At 37.0% G+C, this 22,792-nt stretch overlaps 1 protein-coding gene across 1 annotated transcript in view; it reads right to left on the bottom strand.

Moving 5' to 3' along the window:
* The window catches only part of CDK6 (cyclin dependent kinase 6), a 223,271-nt gene that overhangs the window by 149,764 nt on the left and 50,715 nt on the right, over positions 1 to 22,792 (bottom strand). Inside the window, exon 2 of the mRNA XM_049784870.1 lies at positions 10,487 to 10,622. Coding sequence (XP_049640827.1) covers positions 10,487 to 10,622 — 136 coding nt within the window. The remainder of the gene's footprint in view (positions 1 to 10,486; positions 10,623 to 22,792) is intronic.

The raw sequence follows: 22,792 nt of genomic DNA on the forward strand, positions 1-22,792 counted from the left end.
CGAACATTAAAATGTGGAATAGTCAAATATAACATGGAAAAGCACTTCAAAACTCATTTCATATGAATCACATTCATAATGAAATCTATGCCTATGAATCTTCAATCCCATACTGTGTTCTATTTTAACTTTTCAGCCTAAAAGTGGTATGATCATACTTGGAGCAGAGTAAGTTTTGTTTTGTTTTTCAAAACAGTAGAGATAGACAAATGTGGTCAGGGAAACATATAGCAATAATAAATACAAATATAAATATATATAATATTAGCAAAGCTATTAATTTGTGTTTTTAAGGCATATAACCAGAACTAGAATGAATTCCAAGTACTCAGATTCTTATCACATATTATTCAAAGGGAGTTCTTGAATACTATGTTTGACTATATCAGTGTCACAAAGAAAAACTTAAGTGACTATGTCTCATAAGATTTCAGTTGAAGTTGATCTACTAAACAAGATTACAAATTCTGAGCAATTATACTTGCAGTCAATTATACTTACTAACTTAATACTATTGAGAACTTGAAAATTTAAATGAAATGAAATAAAGAGCACAATTTAAAGTTCAAATCCTGATATGCCATAAACACTTAAAAATAATAATAGATTTCTGAGAAATAAGAATTTCCAACTAGACATTTCTTATTCACAATTACCTTCTTTTTAAATCACCGTGAATTAGTTATTAGCATTTTCCATCTTAAGGAATAACAGTTCAGTGTTTAAAATAAGTATCATATGCATAGCAACTTTGGGTAAAATGTCACCACTGACTCACTGAGTTTAGATTAGAGCCTTTTGAAAGACTGAGTTACCTCCACAGTGGCAAGCAAATACTCAAGAGGATTGAGTCATCTCAAACAGAAGGGATAATTTCCATTTCCCAGTCATGTGTTAAGCCAAATATAGGAAAGTATTGCTTAAACCACTGTCCATACACATCACCAGAGGGTACATGATAAAGAGCATCTCCAGAGAATGTTTGGAAATGGGAAAAGTGATTGTCCTTACAAAGAGTAACTGAGTCCATGCCTGCACACGGCCAACTTTGAAGACTCACTCGGTTCTGGAAAGAGATGTAAACCAAGTGGTGAAAAATTATGGCTACACTGGCCACAAAGCTGAAAGCTGGCAATCTTGGGAGAAGAGGGAAGGCCACATCCCCATCCTGTTGAAGCCACGCCTGCTACAACCATCACCCATAATAAGCCACTACACCAAAGGCCCAGCTCCACCACTCCTCTAAAGAGTATCTCTGCAGAGACACCAATCTGACCAAAACTTCAGGTATGCAGTATTTGAACTGACATCACCAGGACTTTTTTGGAGTGAGTACAGGCACAACCCCTGCCCCTTTCTTGTGCTTTCAGAAGTCCTGGCAGCTGAAAACAACCCTCACAAAAACCCCAGTATCAACAATAGTGTTTGGAATTCTGGACAGTAACAACTACATTTTGTTTAATACTTGCCACCCCCATAGGAACACATCAATTAAGATACTAATGTGTAACTTAAGTCACTTAATACTCAAAAACAAATGTAACAGAATGGTCAGTTAGCAATAAGAGCTTATTAAAACTTCTGACAATAACTTAACGACCAGATTGTGAGATATAGTAATTTTTACAAAATTTTTGTTGCTGCACTGTTTCTTGGTTTCTTTCCTTTATTTTTTTTCTCTTTTAATAATTTTTCTCCCACTTACCTGGAAACAAATGTATTTATGATCACTATATGTCAACTATGCTCTTTAAATGAAGACAATGGAATTTTTTTTGTTTTTGGGCCACACCCAGTATTGCTCAGGGGTTACTCTTGGCTATGCACTCAGAAATCACTCCTGGCTTGGGGGATCATATGGGATGGCAGGGATCAAACCAAAGTCCGTCCTAGATTGGTGCATGCAAGACAAACACCCTACCACTGTGCTATCTAGACCCTAGAAAATAAAAAAAATTTTTTTTTTTTTTTTAGTTTTTGGGCCACATCTCAGGGGTTACTCCTGACTATACGCTCAAATATCACTCCTGGCTTGGGGGACCATATGTGGCACTGGGGGCTGGAACTGCAGTCCGTCCTAGGCTAGTGTGGGCAAGGCAGAAGCCTTACCCCTTTTGCCACCGCACTGACCCTAGAAAGTGAAATAAAAAAAATCAATAGGGGCCGGAGAGATAGCATGGAGGTAAGGCATTTGCCTTTCATGCAGGAGGTTCGAATCCCGGCGTCCCCCATGCCTGCCAGGAGCAATTTCTGAGCTTGGAGCCAGGAATAACCCCTGAGCACTGCCAGGTGTGACCCAAAAACCACAAAAATAAATAAATAAATAAATAAATAAATAAATAAATCCAATTGTAACTAGCCAAAAAAAAAAAGAGCAACTGAAGCAGTGGTGGTTATTCAGATGATTCACTGACTACATTTGGAAAAACAAATTATTGTTTACCTATCTTCACTAATTATGTTTTTATATTTTAGTAATATATTATAAATATTTAAAGCATTGTGATCTAGTTATTTATAACTGAGTTTTAGACATTACAATATTTCAGCACCAATCTCATCAACAGTGTCCATCTCCCTCCAACAATATTCCCAAAGTCCTTCCCATCCCTACCTCATGCCCCCCACAAGCTTCCCTACCTATACAAACATTTCATATCTGTTTTTCTCCGTCTCCACTGTATTTTTTTTCTTCTCCTAACTATACTCTAGGACCAAGAATGTCCTAGGCAACCCACCAGTTAAATCATTATATTACCTCTTGCAGTTATTCTAAATACCACATATTAGTTTATCTCCTGTACTTCTTCTGACTTATTTCATTTAACATAACTTCCAGTTCCATCCATGTTGCAGTGAATTACTAATCAAGTTTTTAAGATGGCAATTCATATTTGCAAAATTTGTTTGGTATAGCCTATTTTCCAGGCTTCCAAATTAAGTTTACCATTACATAAACTAGCCATTTTATTATTTTTATTTATTATTATTTATTTATTTATTGGTTTTTGGGCCACACTTGGTGACACTCAGGGCTACTCCTAGCTATGCGCTCAGAAATCACTCCTGGCTCAGGGGACTATATGGGACTCAGGGGATGAGCCAGGTAGGGCAAATGCCCTACCACCGTGCTATCGCTCTGGCCCTGAAACTAGCCAATTTGAAAATTAAATTTACACTTGTTTCCAGAACAAGAGATATCCTTATTTTGTTTCCTATAACTTCAACTGTATAAGTATCAAGATGCCAAGAACCAAAGCCATGCCTGGATCTGTGAATACAACCTTCAGATACAATTCCCCTCACAGCAGAGTCAATCTATATGTAGAATTCTACTCTGAGAGAACTGAACAAAAGGAATTGAAGAATGATAATAAAAGCACCAATATTTCATATGCTGGATATATCTGAATCGCATAAATGCCATTTTGGGGTTTTGAGTTTTCATTACACAACTATTTGTGAAAATTTATTCATTTGACAGATATTTAACTAGAATTAACAATCATCTGTCATAACCACATGAAAAAATGGCTTTTTCCATTTTATCTTGTTTAGAGACAAGAAAATCCCTAGATATTTAGAGATACCTTCTCTATATGACTTCCAATAATTTAATGATGCCCACTGTTAGCAATTCCTTTAATAGAATGATATTTTCCTAATATTCAGACTTCATCTATTTATCTAGCTAGCTAACATATAATCTAAATCTTAAAAAAAAATACAACTTCCTTACTTGTATAGTAGGAGTACTGATACTTTTCAGAATCTATGTTATTTTTTTTTATGTTTGTTTGTTTTTTGGTTTTGGTTTTTGGGTTACTCCTGGCTCTACGCTCAGAAATCGCTCCTAGCAGGCTCGGGGGACCATATGGGATGCCAGGATTCGAACCACCAACCTTCTGCACGCAAGGCAAATGCCTTACCTCCATGCTATCTCTCCCATTCTTTTTTTTCTTTTTTTTGGTTTTTGGGCCATAACTCGCAGTGCTCAGGGGTTACTCCTGGCTGTCTGCTCAGAAATAGCTCCTGGCAGGCATGGGGTACCATATGAGACACCGGGATTCGAACCAATCACCTTTGGTCCTGAATCGCCTGCTTGCAAGGCAAACACCGCTGTGCTCTCTCTCTGGGCCTATCTCTTACATTCTTAAGGCAAGTATCTACCATAGATAAAATCATGGAGGAGTCTTTATGTTTATAACCCATAAGCAACTAATACAGGGGGAAAAAGGAAAAACCTAGAGTGCTGACTTAAGTGTTCTTATCATCTAAGTAGAAAAACACAAAGAACAAAAATGAGATAATTTCAGTCAATTGTTACAAAAATAAAATAGAAGTGTTATAATGTAAGTTGCAGCTAGATGTGAAGCTTCAGCTAAGATGATCAGAAAAGGAACTGTGAGGATAGGACATGAATTCAGACTAAATGATGTGGACATCCAACTTGTGGAACTTGGGAGGAAAGGTGTGGAATGCTTCAAACAAAATTTATTGTTAAGTACATACATTCAGAGCTGGAAGCATAATGAAAGGGCCTGACAATAGAACAATGAACTAGATAGGCAGAGGTAGGTCAGAGTATGTGGAAGCTGGGAAGATACCTAAGTGGATTTTTCTTTTTTATTCTATAGGCCACTGGTACAAAATTTTCAGTAGAGAAATATTTTCCTTTGTGTTTTAATAAGGCCTCTCTGGCAGTATAAATAAGATATCTTAATAAATAAAGGGGGCACTGGTAGAAACAACAGCATACCAAGTTAGGAAGCTGATTCCAGGGACTAGACTAGTACTTACACAATGAAGACACCAAGTAGAATGGGAATTTAATGTATTTTATAATTTTAATTTAATTTATAAATTAAACCAATTATGAATGTCAGTTGCCAGGGATGAGGAACCACAGGAGGCAACCTACAAGTTATGTTTCACTTTTGAACAGGGGTAATACCTTGAGTGTTTCAAAAGTCAAGCAATGCATTTAGAGCATATAGGAGAGGTTAGGTAGAGAATGAATATCTGAAAATTCTGGACCAAGGGCATAATAGAGACAAAGAATTAAAGACATCTAAAATATTCTAATATTTAGAGAAACAGAGAGCCAAAAAAGAGACTGTAATCAGGGAGTTTAGGTATACACAAAATTTAGATGTGAAATAGCCCTCTTCTCATTAGAGTATGTATCACTATGATGATATAAACTATATAATGCCTGAAACTATTATCGGTCTCTATAAAAAGAGTCAAAGCCTACAGCAAAAAAAAAAAAAAAAAAGCACTTTCTAAAGAGATTCCACTTCTTTATTAGCTTGATCAAAGTGTCAGTTGCTTATTTTAGTGAGTCAGTATTTATTTTAGTGTGTCAATCTTAAGGTATCTTTAGAAACATACTAGCATTAAAAAAAAACCCACATTTCCTGCTAGGGGAATAAAACCAATTACTAAATAATTTTGTTACAGTTTGCTCTTATGTGCATTTATATAATTACATATTTATTTAATTTTGTCCTCTTTCTCTTCTGGCATTTTCAACTCTACAATAGGTTGAGAAAATTTTTTTTTCTATGATAAGTCGCTAAAGATACTATTCCTGAAGAAATTCCATAAATTACTGAAAGCTACCACAATTGTAGCTGTTAATTTCCTATATATTTGGACATATTCAGTGACTTTCTTCCAAACATCTCTCCTATTATAGTCAATAGTCAGTTATTATGACTTAACCCTCTATCTATACTCAGATCAGTTGCTTAACATTTCATTAGCAATGTATGTATCAATTTGTTCTTTTTAAAAATCCAAGGCAAGTGGTAAACAGAATGATAACTTTGGTGGTGGGTGTAGGATGGAGGACATGCATATATCAAAGTGTCGGAGTTACTCTAAATGGGTTTCACTTACATCAGTTTGGCTAAGAGTTCATTTAACAATACAGTGGTAATCTCTCGAAGTTGGTAGCTCAACAGTTTTCCCAGACAGTTAATTTTCTTAGTACTCAATATTCAAATGTTCACCAATGTGCTCCCTGATGTGAAGTTCCACAAATATAAAAACAAATTTACTGTAAATCAATGATAAAACAATAATAAATAACAAAATTTCCCTTAAAAATTTGTCATTCTCGGGGCCAGAGAGATAGTATGGAGGAGGTAAGGCATGCGGAAGGACGGTGGTTCAAATCCCAGCATCCCATATGGTCCCCCGAGCCTGTCAGGAGTGATTTCTGAGCGTAGAGCCAGGAGTAATCTGAGTGCTGCTGGATGTGACCCCCCCCAAAAAAAATTGTCATTCTCTTGAGGGCTGGAAAGAGAGCACAGCGACAGGGCGTTTGCTTAGGTGCAGAAGGATGGTGGTTCAAATCCCGGCATCCCATAAGGTTCCCTGAACCTGCCAGGAGCAATTTCTGACCACAAAGTCAGGAGTAACCCTTGAGCCCTAATGGGTATGACCCCCCCTCCAAAAAAAAAAAAACCAAAAACCCAAAAAAATTGTTTTTGTCATTCTCATTGCAGTAGGTGAAGGTGAATTTGCAGGAGTGGGAAAGGTGACAGAAAGACTAAACATGGTATGAACAGTGGTTCAATCACCCAGGAAACCTCTCCGATTAAGATGCTTGTGCTAAGGTTCCATTATGTGCCCACAAGTAGGGACAAGGATGAGGAACTTCAAGGAGAGTCAAAGATTTGACTCAGGTCCATAAGCATAGGAGGAAATGTTGGGACCTGAGTTCTGAACAAGGAGGGACGATTTTGTAAAGGCCACATGGCAGGCTTCTTCTCAGGTTCTGAGCAGGGAGACACCATTTTGTAAGAACCACATGGTGTAGGTCTTCACACAAGCCTATTTTCATAGACACTGCCTCAGGCTACCTGGCCAGGAAGAACAAGGGAGCAGTAGGAAGGTAGCCCTAGCCTAGACAATAGCCAATCACTTCAAAAATCATCAGAAAACTGGAACCTCCCTATATCCTTACCCTATATAATCTTCCTCATGACCTTGGGCTGGCCAGTTTTGGGGTCTTGTTGGCAGACGGATTAAAGTATTAAACTGAGAGGTGGTGTAGCACATATACTCTTACATATAAACAAGAGTGCAGCAAACAAAAAAGCATTTCTTATAAAAAAAATTAAAAGATTCCTATTGAAGGTTCAAATGACTATTCTAAAGAATAAATATTCTCTAAGCTCAATAGTTAATATTAAACTTTTTAGTCCACTGGACTAAAATATATTTTAGCATAAAATAAACACAAGTCAATTAGGTAAAAATTATAACCCATTCTATAAAATGCTACATTTATGTAGAAGGATATACATATGGAGATAATGGAATACATATAAAGAAAAAAAACACTTAGGACTTAGTGTGAAGAGAGCCTAAACTTTGGAGCTGAAGGCTAATCTGGATGTAGAACTATGCAACATCTCAGAAAGCTAAAAAGCATGGGTTTGGGGGAGAAGCAGGTCTACTCTTCTGGAGGGTAGGCATGCGGTGTAGAGTATACAGTGATGCTGGCATGGATACTTGAAAGGGAAAGGATGTATGGAGCACAGAATCTTGAATACAAAGAAGAAAATTATCTATCTAGAAAACCATACTGATGAGTTAAAGCCTTGAGAATTCCAACTATATCACAGGGGTGCTTTCTTTTAGTTAAACAGGGGTTCAGACCCATCTTTAAAAACATCAACACTGACACGACTGACCTCTGAGGTCCTCTGTGCCAGAGCTGATATGGCAACAATCCACTTTGCCTACTGAAATAGATGTTTTTTTATTAAACAGTTCTCAGCCACCTTTCACAGCCCACTTTCTTTTAAAATGATTTCATTTTACGATGAAAAGCAGTTTGCATTAAAACCGAGAGGTTATTTAAGCATGGGCCTGTGTGTTGTAAAGAAGTGATCTTTTCCTAATATTAACCTAGTCATAATATCACACTGAAAAAAGCTTCCTTCCAGGATCCTTATCATCATTATAGAATATGTGTTCTTTGAATTTCTTGCTTTGTTTTTGAGATCACTTTATTATGCAACATCTGCTCTGAATTTCAAATGTGATAAACAGAGTGTCAGTGGCAGATGGCTAATGACCAGTAGTGACAGGGCATTCAAGCTAGCCTTGTTTTCTGAGAAGCGATATTTTCATGTTAATTTGCTCTGTGTCCTGCAAAGATGAGACAAATCACCTGCCCGTAATTCAGGCAAAGTGGAGACCACCAGGAGCCAAGAAGGAGCACGACCTGCTTCCTTTCTGGGTGACAGGGAGCGAGCCCTGGGAAGCTTTCCTCATCTGAAGTACAAGAGACCATGCGGTCACCTTGCAATATGGAGGACTGAAAAAGATGAACAACCCTGGGCATGAACTGCACTGATACCATAGTCACTATTGACTGTGAGCAGATACTATTTGTGCAAACAGATATATCCCAGAAGCAGAAAACAGGAGCTATTAACAGTGTGTGTCAAACTCTCAAGTCTGGGTTTTGTAAAACAAATCTAATAGTCTTGTTTTATCTCCCACTGGAAATATTGCAACAACAGAAACCTCTAAGAAACATTCAAATAAAGATAATATGAAATCTAATTCACACAGAAAATGACCCAGAGAGACACATAAAACTTGAGTGTTTATTTTTTTCCTTTTCAAGACCTACAGAATTCATGTAGCAAAGAGAAACATAAAACAGAGGCTATATATCCTGTAGAACTATATTCAGATAAACTCTTAAAACAGTAAAACATACTATTTTGTATTCCCAAAAGGTTGATTATAACAACACATATTCTCTTGATCTAGTTATTGAGACTTCTCATTAACTGAACCTATACAAAAATATTTCTTATTCTCTGACTATGTACTATAAAAGTCAATGAATTAGAATCCCAGCTAGTCAGAACTTTTTACTCAGCAGATTATCTATCCAGTGTTTCCATTCTTATAAAGAAGTTATTCATAGAAACAAAAAAAAAACTGTGTTCACTAAAAATAAACACATGTTTGTTTAGTATTTTGCCTAAAACTATTATTTCATTTTATAGTGTGTGTGTGTGTGTGTGTGTGTGTGTGTGTGTGTGTGTGTCTGTGTGTGATGGGAGGCAGGGGGTAGGGGTGGGGTGGCTTCTATGTGTTGCTCAGAAACCCAGGAGTCCCACCAGCAATTTTCAGCCAACTGAGTTGATGGTTCAATGCCCAAGTCCAAAGGTGTGATAGGGCTCAGGCTGTGATGCAGGGATTAGCCTGGTCACCCTGATGGTCCTCAGATATGAACAGGTAGAGATAGTATGTTAGTCAAACCTAACTATTCTACTATCATCTGACCATAATAAACTATTCAAATCTGTGAATGTGTGAACTCCACCTAAAGTCTTGTCCAATTCTGTAACTCACTTTTAAATGTGTAGCCATGCCCACTTCATGAAGACATGTGATATATATATATCTAAAAAAAAAAATCTACTGGGAAATTCAATTAAGCAGAATGAAAGCAATACCATCTAGTCTTTCAAAGTATCTTTTTCCAATACACTTAAAAGAAAAAAGAACATCTAGTCATACATAGTAGTTCTAGAATGCTCATCTCTAAGTAATTTTAAGTCATCTGCGACTACCAAGAATTTGGGATGGTATCACGTATTTAGGCTTTCTATAAATGTTTTAAGAATTGGGGGGGGGGGGGGGAGAGAAAGAAGAGCCTGAAAATCAGTAGGTTAGCCCTACACGGTACAGTTTTATTCTAGAATCAGTTACAATTATAATATTCATGTGATTATGAATGATTATAAAGTACATTACATAATGTCTTCCAAGTTCATAAACCATGAGAAAAAGACTGAGCTATATTTATTTATAACACTATAATTTCTAAGATCAGAGTCTGTAATATGCAAATATGTATTTTCCAATAATTTTAATGTGGATTAAAACTAAAAGTCATTTATCTTTTTTGGGGGGTAGGGGGGCCACACCTGGCAGCACTCTCCACTCCTGGCTTTGTGCTCAGACATTACTCTTGGCAAGTTTGAGAGATCATATGGGATGCTGGGTATTAAATCCAGATTTGCAGCGTGCAAGGTAAAGCCTTACCCTCTGTGCTATGGCTCTGGCCCCCTTTATTTTTCTTTTTGAGGAGAACAGAAGGGGCTTAGGGGCAATACTCAGCATGCTCAGGGGCTATTCCTAGCTATTTAAGAGTGATCCCTTGTTATGCTTCAGGACCATATCAGGTGGTGGGAACAGAACCAGGGCCAACTTCATGTAAAGCAAGGAATTTAAACCCTGTAGTCTCTCTGGCCCCAGGTTATTTGTAAGAGTTCTAAAATCAATGAACTAGATTAGATATACTCTATTTTTAAAACATCCACTTGGTTATATTAAATTATATTTTAAAAATTCTGATGGATTTCATAAGAAAATAAGGTTACTTCTTAATAAGTGATAACAGTATAATTATCTAAGTATGTAGAAAGATGATTCTCAGTACCTTTATGGTTTCAGTGGGCACCCCAGGATCTGGAACTTTATCCAAATAAGTGGTCAAATCTTGATCAACATGTTCAAACACTAATGTTAGTTTTGTTTCTCTGTCTGTACGTGACACTGTGCATACATCAAATAACCTAGAAGAAAAAAGAAAAATACTAAATTGGTGGCAATAAACAAAGAAGATACCTATACATCTTACAGATATCCTTCAATTTAAAATAATAATAGCAATAATCATGGTAACAGCCAAAACTGACCATTTCTTACATCTCAGAATACCGATAGGATCTGATACTTCATTTCAACAGTAAAATTCAGGACAGAAGTTCCAACTTATTTAGCCACATCATTTTCATTTAAATAAAAAATCACTTAGTGTTCTCTCCAAGCCTCCCCTCTTTAAACAAAGTGACCCTCAACTTCCCCACTTTGGATGAGTCCAGTGATACACACCCTCATTCCCCTCCCACAATCTACTTTGGAAATCACTAGCTTAAAGTGCTTGGTTAAATGGTGTTAAAAAATTTTCACAGGAGCAGAGAACTTAACATAATTCTAGCATGTGAATGTCTGTTAATGAGTTTCCTTTGTTAAATCCTTAGGTATAACATGCCAGTACAGATAGTTTTGAAAACCACAGCCAAGGAAAAACATGGTTCTTATCAGCATATATTGAAAATTATTAAAGACCTGGAGTAATTATAATGGAGCGGTGGACTCTTGAAATCAAGTTATTCCTGGTATTTAAGGTGCTATGGTTATGCTGTGAAAAACAAGTATGACCAAGCATAGAGAAATTTTGTTTATTTCTATGAGAGCCTTCTCATCCTGGTGAGTAAAAACCAGAAAAAGGCAAAAAAAAAAAATTTTTTTTTAACTTGAAAATTCCAAATACATGGCTAATAAAAACTGAAGATTAAACTTTGTGTACACACGTGGTGATTCTGTATCAGCAAACTTTATCACTCGTAAGTGATGTGGATTAATAGGCTTTAGTATTAAATTCAGAGGGGAAAATTCAATTTCTGCCTTAAAATGTTACAATTAACTAAAACTTTAAGTTTAAAACCAAAGTCCTTAGTCAAAAAAACGTTCAAGCCAGAGGACCTTTTTTCCCTTTAGTTTCAACCATACAGAGCACGTTATGTAGCACATAAAATGCTGACTACACACTAGATGAAAAAAATGTAACACTCATAAGAATTTCTGAGTAAATTTCTTGACATAAATGTAATATAAATACTAAGAAAGGCTAATAGGTGCCATTTACACCACTGTCTTAAAAACATCCACAACAAAAGCTAGCTATAAAAATGCAGGGTTGGGGCCGGGAAGGTGGCGCTAGAGGTAAGGTGTCTGCCTTACAAGCGCTAGCGTAGGACGGACCGCGGTTCGATCCCCTGGTGTCCCATATGGTCTCCCCAAGCCAGGGGCGATTTCTGAGCTCATAGCCAGGAGTAACCCCTGAGCATCAAACGGGTGTGGCCCAAAAACCAAAAAAAAAAAAAAAAAAAAAAAAAAAATGCAGGGTTACTCAATTAAGTCTGGGGGCAAAAGGAGACAATACAGACTTTACAGACAAATCCAAACTGCTTTTTTATTAAGGGCAGTTTGAGGTATCATCTATAATTCCATTAATATAAATTAAGATCAAGTGAGTTTTCCCCTCACAATATATCTATTTACAATTACTTTGATTTCTAAGTGTTTTCTTTTTGGTAGGAAGGATTGGTGCACCCCTGCCAATATTAGAGGGTAGCTCCTAGTGGTACTCAGGAGACCATGTGCTACTACTAACTCCAACCTGGCCATCCCATATGCAGAATATGCACTTTGTCAACCCTCCGAGTTCTCTCTCCAGTATGTGACTGCCAAGTTTCATCGGTTTGCTTGAAAATGTAGTTTTTTCTTAAATTCTAAAGTCCTCTGAAGTCACTAAGAAGACTTCTAGAAAATTATTCTGATGAGGTTAAGAAGCCTATACATTTATTAGATACATGATATATGCAAGGAAAACAACAGGTTTTTTATCATACATGGAGTTGTTGTCTGTAAAGGTTTATTATAAAACTCTTCCAGTGGGGCCAGAGAGGTAGCATGGAGGTAGGGCATTTTCCTTGCATGCAGAAAGAAGGTGATTTGAATCCCGGCATCCCATATGGTCCCCCAAGCCTGCCAGGAGCGATTTCTGGGCGTAGAGCCAGGAGTAAACCCTGAGTGCTGCTGGGTGTGACCCAAAAAAACCTCAAACAAACAAAAAATAAAAATAATAATAAATAAAATAAAAATCTCTTCCAGTACAGTAACAGAGGTAACTATCATTTATTCAGAGGCTATTTGGGGCTGGGGAGGGAAAACTACCATGTTCCTAGTCCTGCTGAGGAGGCTTTGCGAGGCTCCTGGGAGAGATGTGTGAGGTAGGAGAGTCCAGAGGGTAAGTGATAAGAGCCTGAATCAGGCCTGCCTGGGGATGCAGGGAAGGGCAAAGACAACTGTTCTCTAGGTGACCCAGCTAGGATGACCAAGCCCCCGCATGAGGTGAGCAGAATTGAGTGCTGCTGAACAGGTGGCAGAGAGGGCCTGTGACTGCCTCAAAACAGACTACAAGGAGGGGCAAGGGACTTGGCAGGACAAAATTGGGAATGGATCACGTCGGCCAAAGAAACTATAGAGACAAACAGGCATCACAACTCCAGAATCCTTCAGACATAAGCATGCAAGTTCCAGAGGCTTTTTAAAAACAATTTTCTTTTGAACAATTTGACGTTTTCCTCCCTTTTGAAGAAGGAAAAAGAGTCCCACCATGGCCTAACACCTTTATTCCTCCTACTTGGGTTTTTGGTAATAAAATAAAATGGCAATGCACCAAGAGAGACATGTACTAACATTGCATGCAAATATGGGAACTGCACTACAGTAATTACTCAAGCATTCATGTAAAAACCATTTCCATTATAATTAATAAGTTCTCTTAACAAAAAATGTGGTTTGTCACAACCTCAGATCAATAATGACTTTCATAATATTGCCAGTTCTTTTTGCACTTGAAATTTGTAAAAAGTGATACATTTTTAGTAATTCCCAAAAGAAAAAAATTGACAGAGCTGTAATTGGGGGAAGAATGTGCAAACACTGCTGAACCTGCAGGCCACCTGCTCCCAAACCACTCTTCATTACCTAACAGCACAGCAAGTCTGCTAAGTTGCTTCATCTCATCAAAACCGTTTCTCTCTTTGTATGGCACAATTCAAGGAGAGCATCGAAAATATTGAGTTATGTTCCTCTAACAGTGGTCCTCAAACTATGGCCTGCGGGCCACATATTGTATTTGTATCTGTTTTGTTTCTTCATTGCAAAATAAGATATATGCAGTGTGCATAAGAATTTGTTCATAAGTTTTGTTTTTACTATAGTCAGATCCTCCAATGGTCTGAGGGACAGTGAACTGGCTCCCTGTTTAAAAAGTTTGAGGACCCCTGGATATATCCTTCTCTTCAAAATATTATGACTCCCTGATGCCACCTATCACTGGTTTCCACTCACCAGAATGAAAAGGGTTTGTACTGAAGATAGTGCCAATTGTCCTACAACTTTTTTTGTGGTGCAAAGACATGCATAAAAGATATTCCTTTTTTTTTTTTTTTTTTTTTGGGTGGGAGTCTGAGAGGCAAACCCTGTAGTGCTCAGGATTTACTCTTGGTTCTCAGAACCATCCACTCCTGTCAATTCTCCGAGGAATATACTGGGTGCAGGGTATTGAAGTCGGGTCAGCCACATGCAAGGCAAACACCCAACCTGCTTTAAGTACTATGGCTCTAGACCCACGACATCTGTTTAAATTGGTGGAATTGAAAGAAATGTGACTCTTTGTGGAGTAAAGCTATTATGTATAAATGTTGACATTTATGATATATATTAACTAATATATATTAATATATATCCTTGAATGTCTTGAAAAGAAAGGTGTATGTATCAGTGCCTTATTTTTAAGCAACTGTTACTAACTTCATTTGGAAAATGGGGAGTAGGACTTTTGTTCAGGAAATTCACAAGACACAGGGAAGAACAAGTCCGAGGAGGAAATGTAAAACTCAACAAGCTCCTCCCCACATGGTTTTTGGCTGTGGTAATACCAACCACTGACATCCTATCAGCTGAGTGTCCAGTACTTAAAGACATTTTTAAAAATAAGGCTCTATGTTAAAGAATGAAGTTTGGGGTGGAGAGAGGTTTGGGTAGCACCTGGTAAAGGGTCTTTTTCTGACTGCTCAGGAGTGACCCCTAGTGGTGCTTCGGGGACCATCTGTGGTGCTGTGGATTCAAATAGAGGTTGGTTGTATGCAATGTAGTACCTTGCTTCCTATATGAAATTTCTGGCATAAGTTTATTAAAAATTATCACAGAAAAAATGACATTATATTAGCCATGACAGTAAGATAAGCATTTCCAATCAGGAGTATAAATATTAACCTTAGGAGTTCTAGAATATAATATTTATGATGTCTTTCATCTGTAGCCCAAATCAAATAATAGTCACTTTGCTGGGCAATAAAGAGAAGATAAATATTTTAATGTAACAAATAAGTCTAACATAAATCAATTCAGCCAAACAAAAATTGAAGTCCCAAGTATCTGACAGGATATGTAACATATTTATATAAATCAACGAGGAATATGGCTGGGTTACCTATAATCCCTACACTTGCAAAACAGAATAACCAGACAAGTCTGAACATTTGAACATAAATACTGCAAAATAACTTCAACTTCCTAAAACTTTTGTTTTGATAGTGAGTAAACTGATTTTCAATGACTGCAGGACTGCAATTCATAAGAGAAATATGATCATACTGTGTTGAATATGAACACAGTATCTCAAATGTATTGATCCAATAGAGCTTAACATGATCTAAATGTCCAAAAAGTAGAAGTGAAAAGTGAACCAACGAAAGCATATGGTTCTCAGCATGTGCTAAGTCTATGAATCCAGTAATTGTGCAAAATGCAATCCAGAAAGGCAGCTAGGTTGTTATCATTTAGGTTGTTCACAATTAGGCCAGCCAACCCCCTAACAGTGCTATAAAGTAAGTTTTCTTGCTGCCTCTATTGTTCTGACTCTCAGCTGCAAGGCAGAGTAAGCAGTCCAGAATAGCACTCAGCCTCCCAGCTGTCCCAATGATGTAATTATCCCATAATAAAATATCTTCATGAATTGACTCTGCATCCTACCCACTGTAATTCTTAATGACTGCTTCCTGTTCGTGTTCTCCATTTAACTTACTGTTCTGGACCTATTGCAAAGCCAAGTTGCCTTCATCTAATGGATGGGATTACATCCAATGAGTCTGGGATTTCAAAAGATTACAAATTACAAAGGTGGCCCAAACAACAAGCTCTGTAAACACATGTCCTGCCTTTCTATTGTAGCTATATTAAAAGGGAAATCTGCATCATTTTCTGTGATTAAACTTTGGCATGTCACAGGAAGTTCTATGAGGATTTTTTTCCTGTCACTTTCCTCCTCAACTCTTAAATGTTTACACATCAAAGAGTTCAAGAGCTGAGATGTCTGGCATATCTGCTCTTGTGTGTTAATTCTATCTGAACTTTAGCCAGAAGTTAGAATTGAGAGTATTTTTATCTCTAATCTTTTCCTCTGTATGCCATGAAGTGTATATTGTGGCAGCAACTTGCATGCACCATATTTATATTTAGACACCCCACTAGCATTCTACTACTGGATACCTGCCAGAATAAAGTTTTGCTTATTTTAAATATGAACATTCTGTACATTTACTCTCAAACAACATTGAATGATTATAGTCCAAAGGATTTTCCCTCTCCCCCTATAGTAAGAAATTGCCATTACAGCAATTGCTGTTAGAAAGAAATTTCCATTACGGCAGTACCCTAATATATTTCTTAGTAGTAACTATTGGGGTACCTATTTATAAATCTAAAATTAGTATTGTCTTTATCTTTATTAATTTTTTTAATTAAGGCATTATACTTTTCAGTATTACTGACACATTTCAGTTGCAAAGCTACTATACGAATCCCTCCACTATTACATTATCTTTAAAAACCTCACTACTCTACTTGAAGGAAAGAAAGCAGATATTTAAGAACAGGTAAGTAATGACATATAGCCATATATATATATATATATATATATATATATATATATATATCGCTAGCTATATTAACATCCAATTTCAGTAGACATCTCTTACACCACACTTAGGCAATCTGGTTTTGAGGGTCTGGGCCCAAAATGGCATGTAAACTGCTCTGGAGAGACTAACAATAATTGATTTGGGGATAGACAAAACCATGAGAATCTGTCCCAGGAATCTTAATAAGATATCTGGGAAAGTAAAGCTCTCTTTATACTGGGATTACTAGACTGGCAACATACATTATTAGCCTGCAGCTGCTGATGGTCATCTTTGCCACTACTTTATTGGGCCTTCCAAGGAATACAGTTCACACAGAATGAAAGAACCAAGCGACTCTCTCTGACACATTTTAGCACTTGAAGCACCCTGTAAGCAAACTATCCTGAGATTTATTAGTTAAATGAGCTAGTCATGTGGCTTTTGTGCTTAACCAGTTAGGAATGGGTTTTTATTATATATACAACAAAAGACAGCCATAAGTATTTCAATATGATTAAATAACTCTGAAATACATGCTACACATTAAGAAAAAATGAATCAAATAAGGCAGTAGTGGTTTCCTACAGAAGACTTCACTGGTTCTCCACGCAACTTCCTCCCATATTCGTAGCTGAAGTTCCTCATCTGACCACAGTAACTTTTAAAAAATAATTTATTTTTTATTTAATTCCAGGGACTGTTATTACAGAGTTGATAGACGAGTCTTTCAACACCTATCCCTCTACCAGTGTTCTCCATGCTCACTTCTGCTCCCCACATTGCCCCTGCAACTTTCACAGGCACATTTCAAAGTTCAGTAGTTGTAATTTAGATCTTATGTCTTCAGTGCTGTTGAGTCTGTTTTTTTTTTTTTTTTTTTTGTGGGGGGGGCACACCCGTTTGATGCTCAGGGGTTACTCCTGGCTAAGCACTCAGAAATTGCCCCTGGATTGGGGGGACCATATGGGATGCCGGGGGATCGAACCCCGGTCCTTCCTTGGCTAGTGCTTGCAAGGCAGACACCTTGCCTCTAGCGCCACCTCATCGGCCCCGAGTCTGTGTTTTGGATCTACAGCTATACCACTCTACCACATCATCAGTATATCGAAGCCCAGGACCCCTGTTCCCTCACTAATTCCCTTTCTCATCATTTTCCTTCCCTGCTCATTTTTTCCCCTTTTTGTTCCATCTCCTCCCTATGTACTCTGTTGACTGCAGAGACATTTTAAGGAGAGAGAAAAAAAGAGAGGAGGAAGAGGAAAAAGGATTCAATAAGAATCTTTTTAGGGAAGAGAAAGAGAGGAGACAAGAAGTATTTAAAAGTAACAAAAAAGAGATATGGTTTGATTAATTTAAACACTGTTTTGCGACACATTTTTCTGAAAGCCTCAATGAAACATCACCTCTACCTGCTATAAGAACAGTGGTGGAGGTTCTTTGGGAATTTGGTGGTGTTGAGGTAGATAACTACGTCTATCAAATTAAAAATAATTAATTCTATTGTAACTATGCTATCTAAGTGACAATAAAAAATTAATGCATCTTTCACTATTGCTAACAAGTTAAAAATAAACAGAACACCCAAGCATACTGCTATTGTGCTATTTGTCGTGCTCGCAGGTGACCCAAGTTAGAACCACAGCATCCCAAATGGACTCCTGACACCGCCAGGAGTAATTCCTGAGTAACCCCTGAGCAATCACTGGGTGTGGTCCTGGACCAAAAAGAATGAAGAGAGGAAAGAAAAAAAAAAAAAAGAGCATTGGGGCCGGAGAGATAGCACAGCAGTAGGGCGTTTGCCTTGCATGCAGGGTGGTTTGAATCCTAGCATCCCATATGGTCCCCCGAGCCTGCTAGGAGCGATTTCTGAGCCTAGAGCCAGGAGTAATCCGTGAGCCAGGCCAGGTGTGACCCAAAAACAAACAAACAAAAAAAAAAAAAACAAATTTTCTTATTAATGTAAGAAGTAGATTGAGGAAAAGTATTTAAACGATATAAGGAAAAATACTTAAATAAAAAGTTTTATAATTATTTTTAAATGGTGGTATTTTTCTTATGAAAATCAATGCCATTAAGAAAAGCTCTGATAAGTAGGTAATAAGAACCAAAATCCTATATCCTCATTACCAAAAGATAACTTAATACCTTGATTTATTTTCTTACCATTTTATAATTGTGTATATTATTTTGAAATTTTCAGTTTAATAATATTGTTTTGTATTATAAATTCCTTTGCATATTCAACAAATATGAACCTCTATCATTTTAAGATTCACATAATACATTAATGTATATATACAGTTAAATTATGCACTAGCATAAGATTGTGGAGGGCTTTTTTTGGGCTACTTTTTATTTGCAAAATAATTTGTCCCTCATAAATGCTGTAGTTTTTATGATTTAAAAAAACAAGTACACCTAATATGAAAAGCCTGATAGTTTCATAAGTGAGCACCATAGTTTTTCTCTAATATGCTTGAGTCATATTTCCTTAAAAGAAACTCAGTGTTTGTTTTATTGAATAAGAATGTAATCATAAATACCTCAGTAAATTAGTGCTGAGATTAATTTACTCAGGTGGAAAAGGATGTGATTATAAAGCAATTGGCTTCTGTAAGTAAAACTGGGTTGATTTTCTTCCTGGTACCTGAAAGTCAGTCCTCATTACAGACTGATGATACACTGGAGTAGGGGGCAGGTTTGGTCACCCGATGACTCTCAGAGGTTACTCCTGGCCGTGCACTCAGAAATCGCTCCTGGCTTGGGGGACCATATGGGACACGGGAGGATTGAACTACTTGGTCAGTCCTAGGTCAGCCACATACAAGACAAATGCCCTACTGCTGTGCCACGACTCTGGCCTGATAATACATTTTAAATCAGCATGCTCAAGGAAAAGAAAGAATGTGGAAAGCACCAAGAGATAGCAGATTATCATACAAAAAGGAATCTATAAGGTTAACAGTTTACAGGTTATCAAGAACAACAGAGGGCAGAAGGCAGTAGGGAAAAAAACCCTGCTAACCATGTATTTTGAAAGACCACCTTTCAAAAGTGAATATGAAATTAAAATTTCAGATAAAAGCTCGGGGTGGGGGGTGGGTCTCTGTCTTATCAGACCTGGCCTAGAAGAACTACAAATTGGAGTCCTTCAGGCTGAAATGAAGAACATTAGATGGAAACCAGCTTATGGTCTTATGAAGAAATAAATAACACTGGCACAGATAACTAATTGCATGCTAAGATATCAAAGCCAATGTCACTGAATTGTGGTTTGGAACTTCCCCCAAATATACATAAAACAGTAATTGCAAACCTATGTTAATGACCACCCACTGGCTAAAGATGCAATGAATGATAATAACCCAAAAAGGGCAAGGGAGAACAAAGCTTTATAAAAGCAGTATTTAAACTTTATGAACATTAGTTAGTCTTATTTCAAAGTGATATAAATTTAAGATCCTGATTGTAATAATCGATGTAATCAAGTAAAAATTATTTGGTTTGAAATTTTCTTCATAATCTGAGAAATATTTTATTAAATCTCTCTAATTTACCACTTACAAATACTAGAGTTAAGCCTGAGACTGTACCAAAAACTTTACATATGCAAATTCATTAAATAACTTCAATATGCGTATTTACTTATTTATTTTTTGGGTAACACCAAGCAAAGCTCAGGGTTTACTCCTGGTTCTATGCTCAGAGGTCATTTCTGGTGGGGTTCATCAAGGAACCATCTGAGGAGCTGGGAATCAAACTTTGGCAGTGTGTAAGGCAAGCTCTCTACCTGCTATTTCACTATGTATTCCACTATTTCTCTGAACCTTTCAATATGATTATTAAAAGGGGACTTTTTTTTTCCATTTTACAAAGAAAGATTCTGAGATTAAAAGGATAATTTTGCTCTAAGTGACAAGGGTAAACACAGCGCAGCATTCAAAACCTAAGTGTGTTTTTCCACACTTGCACCTTCAAAATTGATCATCTTGTCACCCATTATTTTTTATATCAGTGGACAACCACAATATAAACAACAACAAATACCTTCTCACCAGCCATGACTGGTGAATCCCGAAGACCTCTTTAAAAGTTTTCTCCTCAAACACCACCACCCAATTATCTCTTTGACAGATTTAACCAGTTCTCAGAACATCCCAATTTAAAAATGTATACATACATTTATATGTATGTACAGATGTAAAGAGTGGGAAAGACTGAGAGAGGAAATGAATTTTAAGAATAAAAAGGGCGGGGCCGGCGAGATAGCATGGAGGTAAGGCATTTGCCTTCCATGCAGAAGGTGGTTCGAATCCCGGCATCCCATATGGTCCCCCATGCCTGCCAGGGGCGATTTCTGAGCATAGAGCCAGGAGTAACCCCTGAGCGCTGCCGGGTGTGACCCAAAAACAAACAAACAAACAAACAAAAACAAACAAAACAAAAAATAATAAAAAGGGTGGAAAAAATAAAAAGGGGGGAGTAAGAATGATCTCATTCTGATTTGTAGGAAAAGATTTGTAGAGAAAAGTGAGAAATAAACTGAAGTTATCAGGAATTAACCAAGTTAGAGGCAAAGCAAGGGCTTTGGGAGAACATGAGCAGCAAGTTAGAAGTCCCACAAATAAGAAAACTTGTATGGCATCAGAAACTTTCATCATGTGAAAACGAGCTTCTTTTTTCAATTTTTTAAATTGGTCATTTGAATGGGCGTGGATAAGATGGGAATAAAGACATAAGAGGACTAAAATGGTGTTGCAGTTATACAGGGAAAATAAAGAGGGCCTGTCCTAAAGGAATTGGCAGCAAGAACAGAGAGGACAGTACAAATTCCAGAAATATTTAGGAGGTTGAATTGGCAGGACATCCTAATAAGTGTCTGAATGTGGTGAGGGAGAAGGGAGAAGGAAGGAGGTGAAGCCAAGGATGACTCATAGGTTTTTGATTTTGGAGACTTGGTGCCATCTCTCATGAGAAATAGTAGCTTTCCCAGACATCTGTTTTTTAGGAATCTGCAATAAAGGCCCAAATAAAACTAAAAATCTGACAGATGTTGCCAACTAAACCAAATATACCTTACCATTTAACCTCACCATTTCACATTTTAACACTCAAAAAGTGAGTCAATATTGGCACTCTGAAAAAGAAAATCTCACAGGTCCTCCATTTTTCTAATTTCATCAAAGAATGATGAAAAATTTGTTTCAGGCCCTGCATTAACACTGAGAACCCCTGGGATGAAATTATAGAAGTCAATGTATAGTGGTAAGATAATGAGTTAAAGGCAGAAAACGATAGCCCCTAACTTCACTATACTTGTCCCATACTATCCCATACCTATTCCATACAGCACTTTAAGTGCTATAGAGTTCAATAACTATTGAAACTGTGAAGAAGAGGCACAGAAGTGGCCTTGAGAGAAAGTGGCTTGGTTGTTTTTTGTTTGTTTGTTTTTTTAGGAGTCTTAAATAGTGGTCTGGAATTTGCCAAATAAACAAAAGAAGTTGGGCATGATGCAGACAAAAAGAACCAGTTTAAAAGTATGTAGGTATTCAGGAAAATTAACACTTGAATTGTGGATTTGGCAGGTGTTGGTGATTATCTTGGAAAATGGCAAAAGAAGAGCTGGAAAAATACACAGATATTATGAAGAGTTTGGTGATCCAGACTATGAAGTCTGGAAATTATCTTATGGACACTGGGGTGGGAATAGAAGGTGTTTATAGTGGGCAAAGTTGTGGAGCCAGATTTATTTATTGGAAATACCACTCTGACTTCAGAACAGAAGCTGAACTGTAAGTAATAAACTTGGAGTTGAGGAAACAGTGAAGACTGAAATAATACAGGTAAGAAATAGAGCTATCTTAGTTACAGGAATGAGAGAAAAAGAAATCAACGAAACAACAAAAGCTACTGAGGACCTATACACTTCAAGAAATACTAAAATCCACAAGACAAGATATTACTGCTTCTGTCTTGGCTTATTATTTATTACTTTAGATAAAATAGTAACAAAATTTGCAGCAAAAAATCAAACAATATAGCAAATATTTTCACAAATCTGTACACACAAATACATATAAAATTCATTGGTAGATATGAATAAATATAACATAACTATAAAATATTTTAAATTGAACTAAATT

Source organism: Suncus etruscus, chromosome 1 (genome assembly GCF_024139225.1).
Source record: "Suncus etruscus isolate mSunEtr1 chromosome 1, mSunEtr1.pri.cur, whole genome shotgun sequence".
In the NCBI taxonomy this organism is placed as follows: domain Eukaryota; kingdom Metazoa; phylum Chordata; class Mammalia; order Eulipotyphla; family Soricidae; genus Suncus; species Suncus etruscus.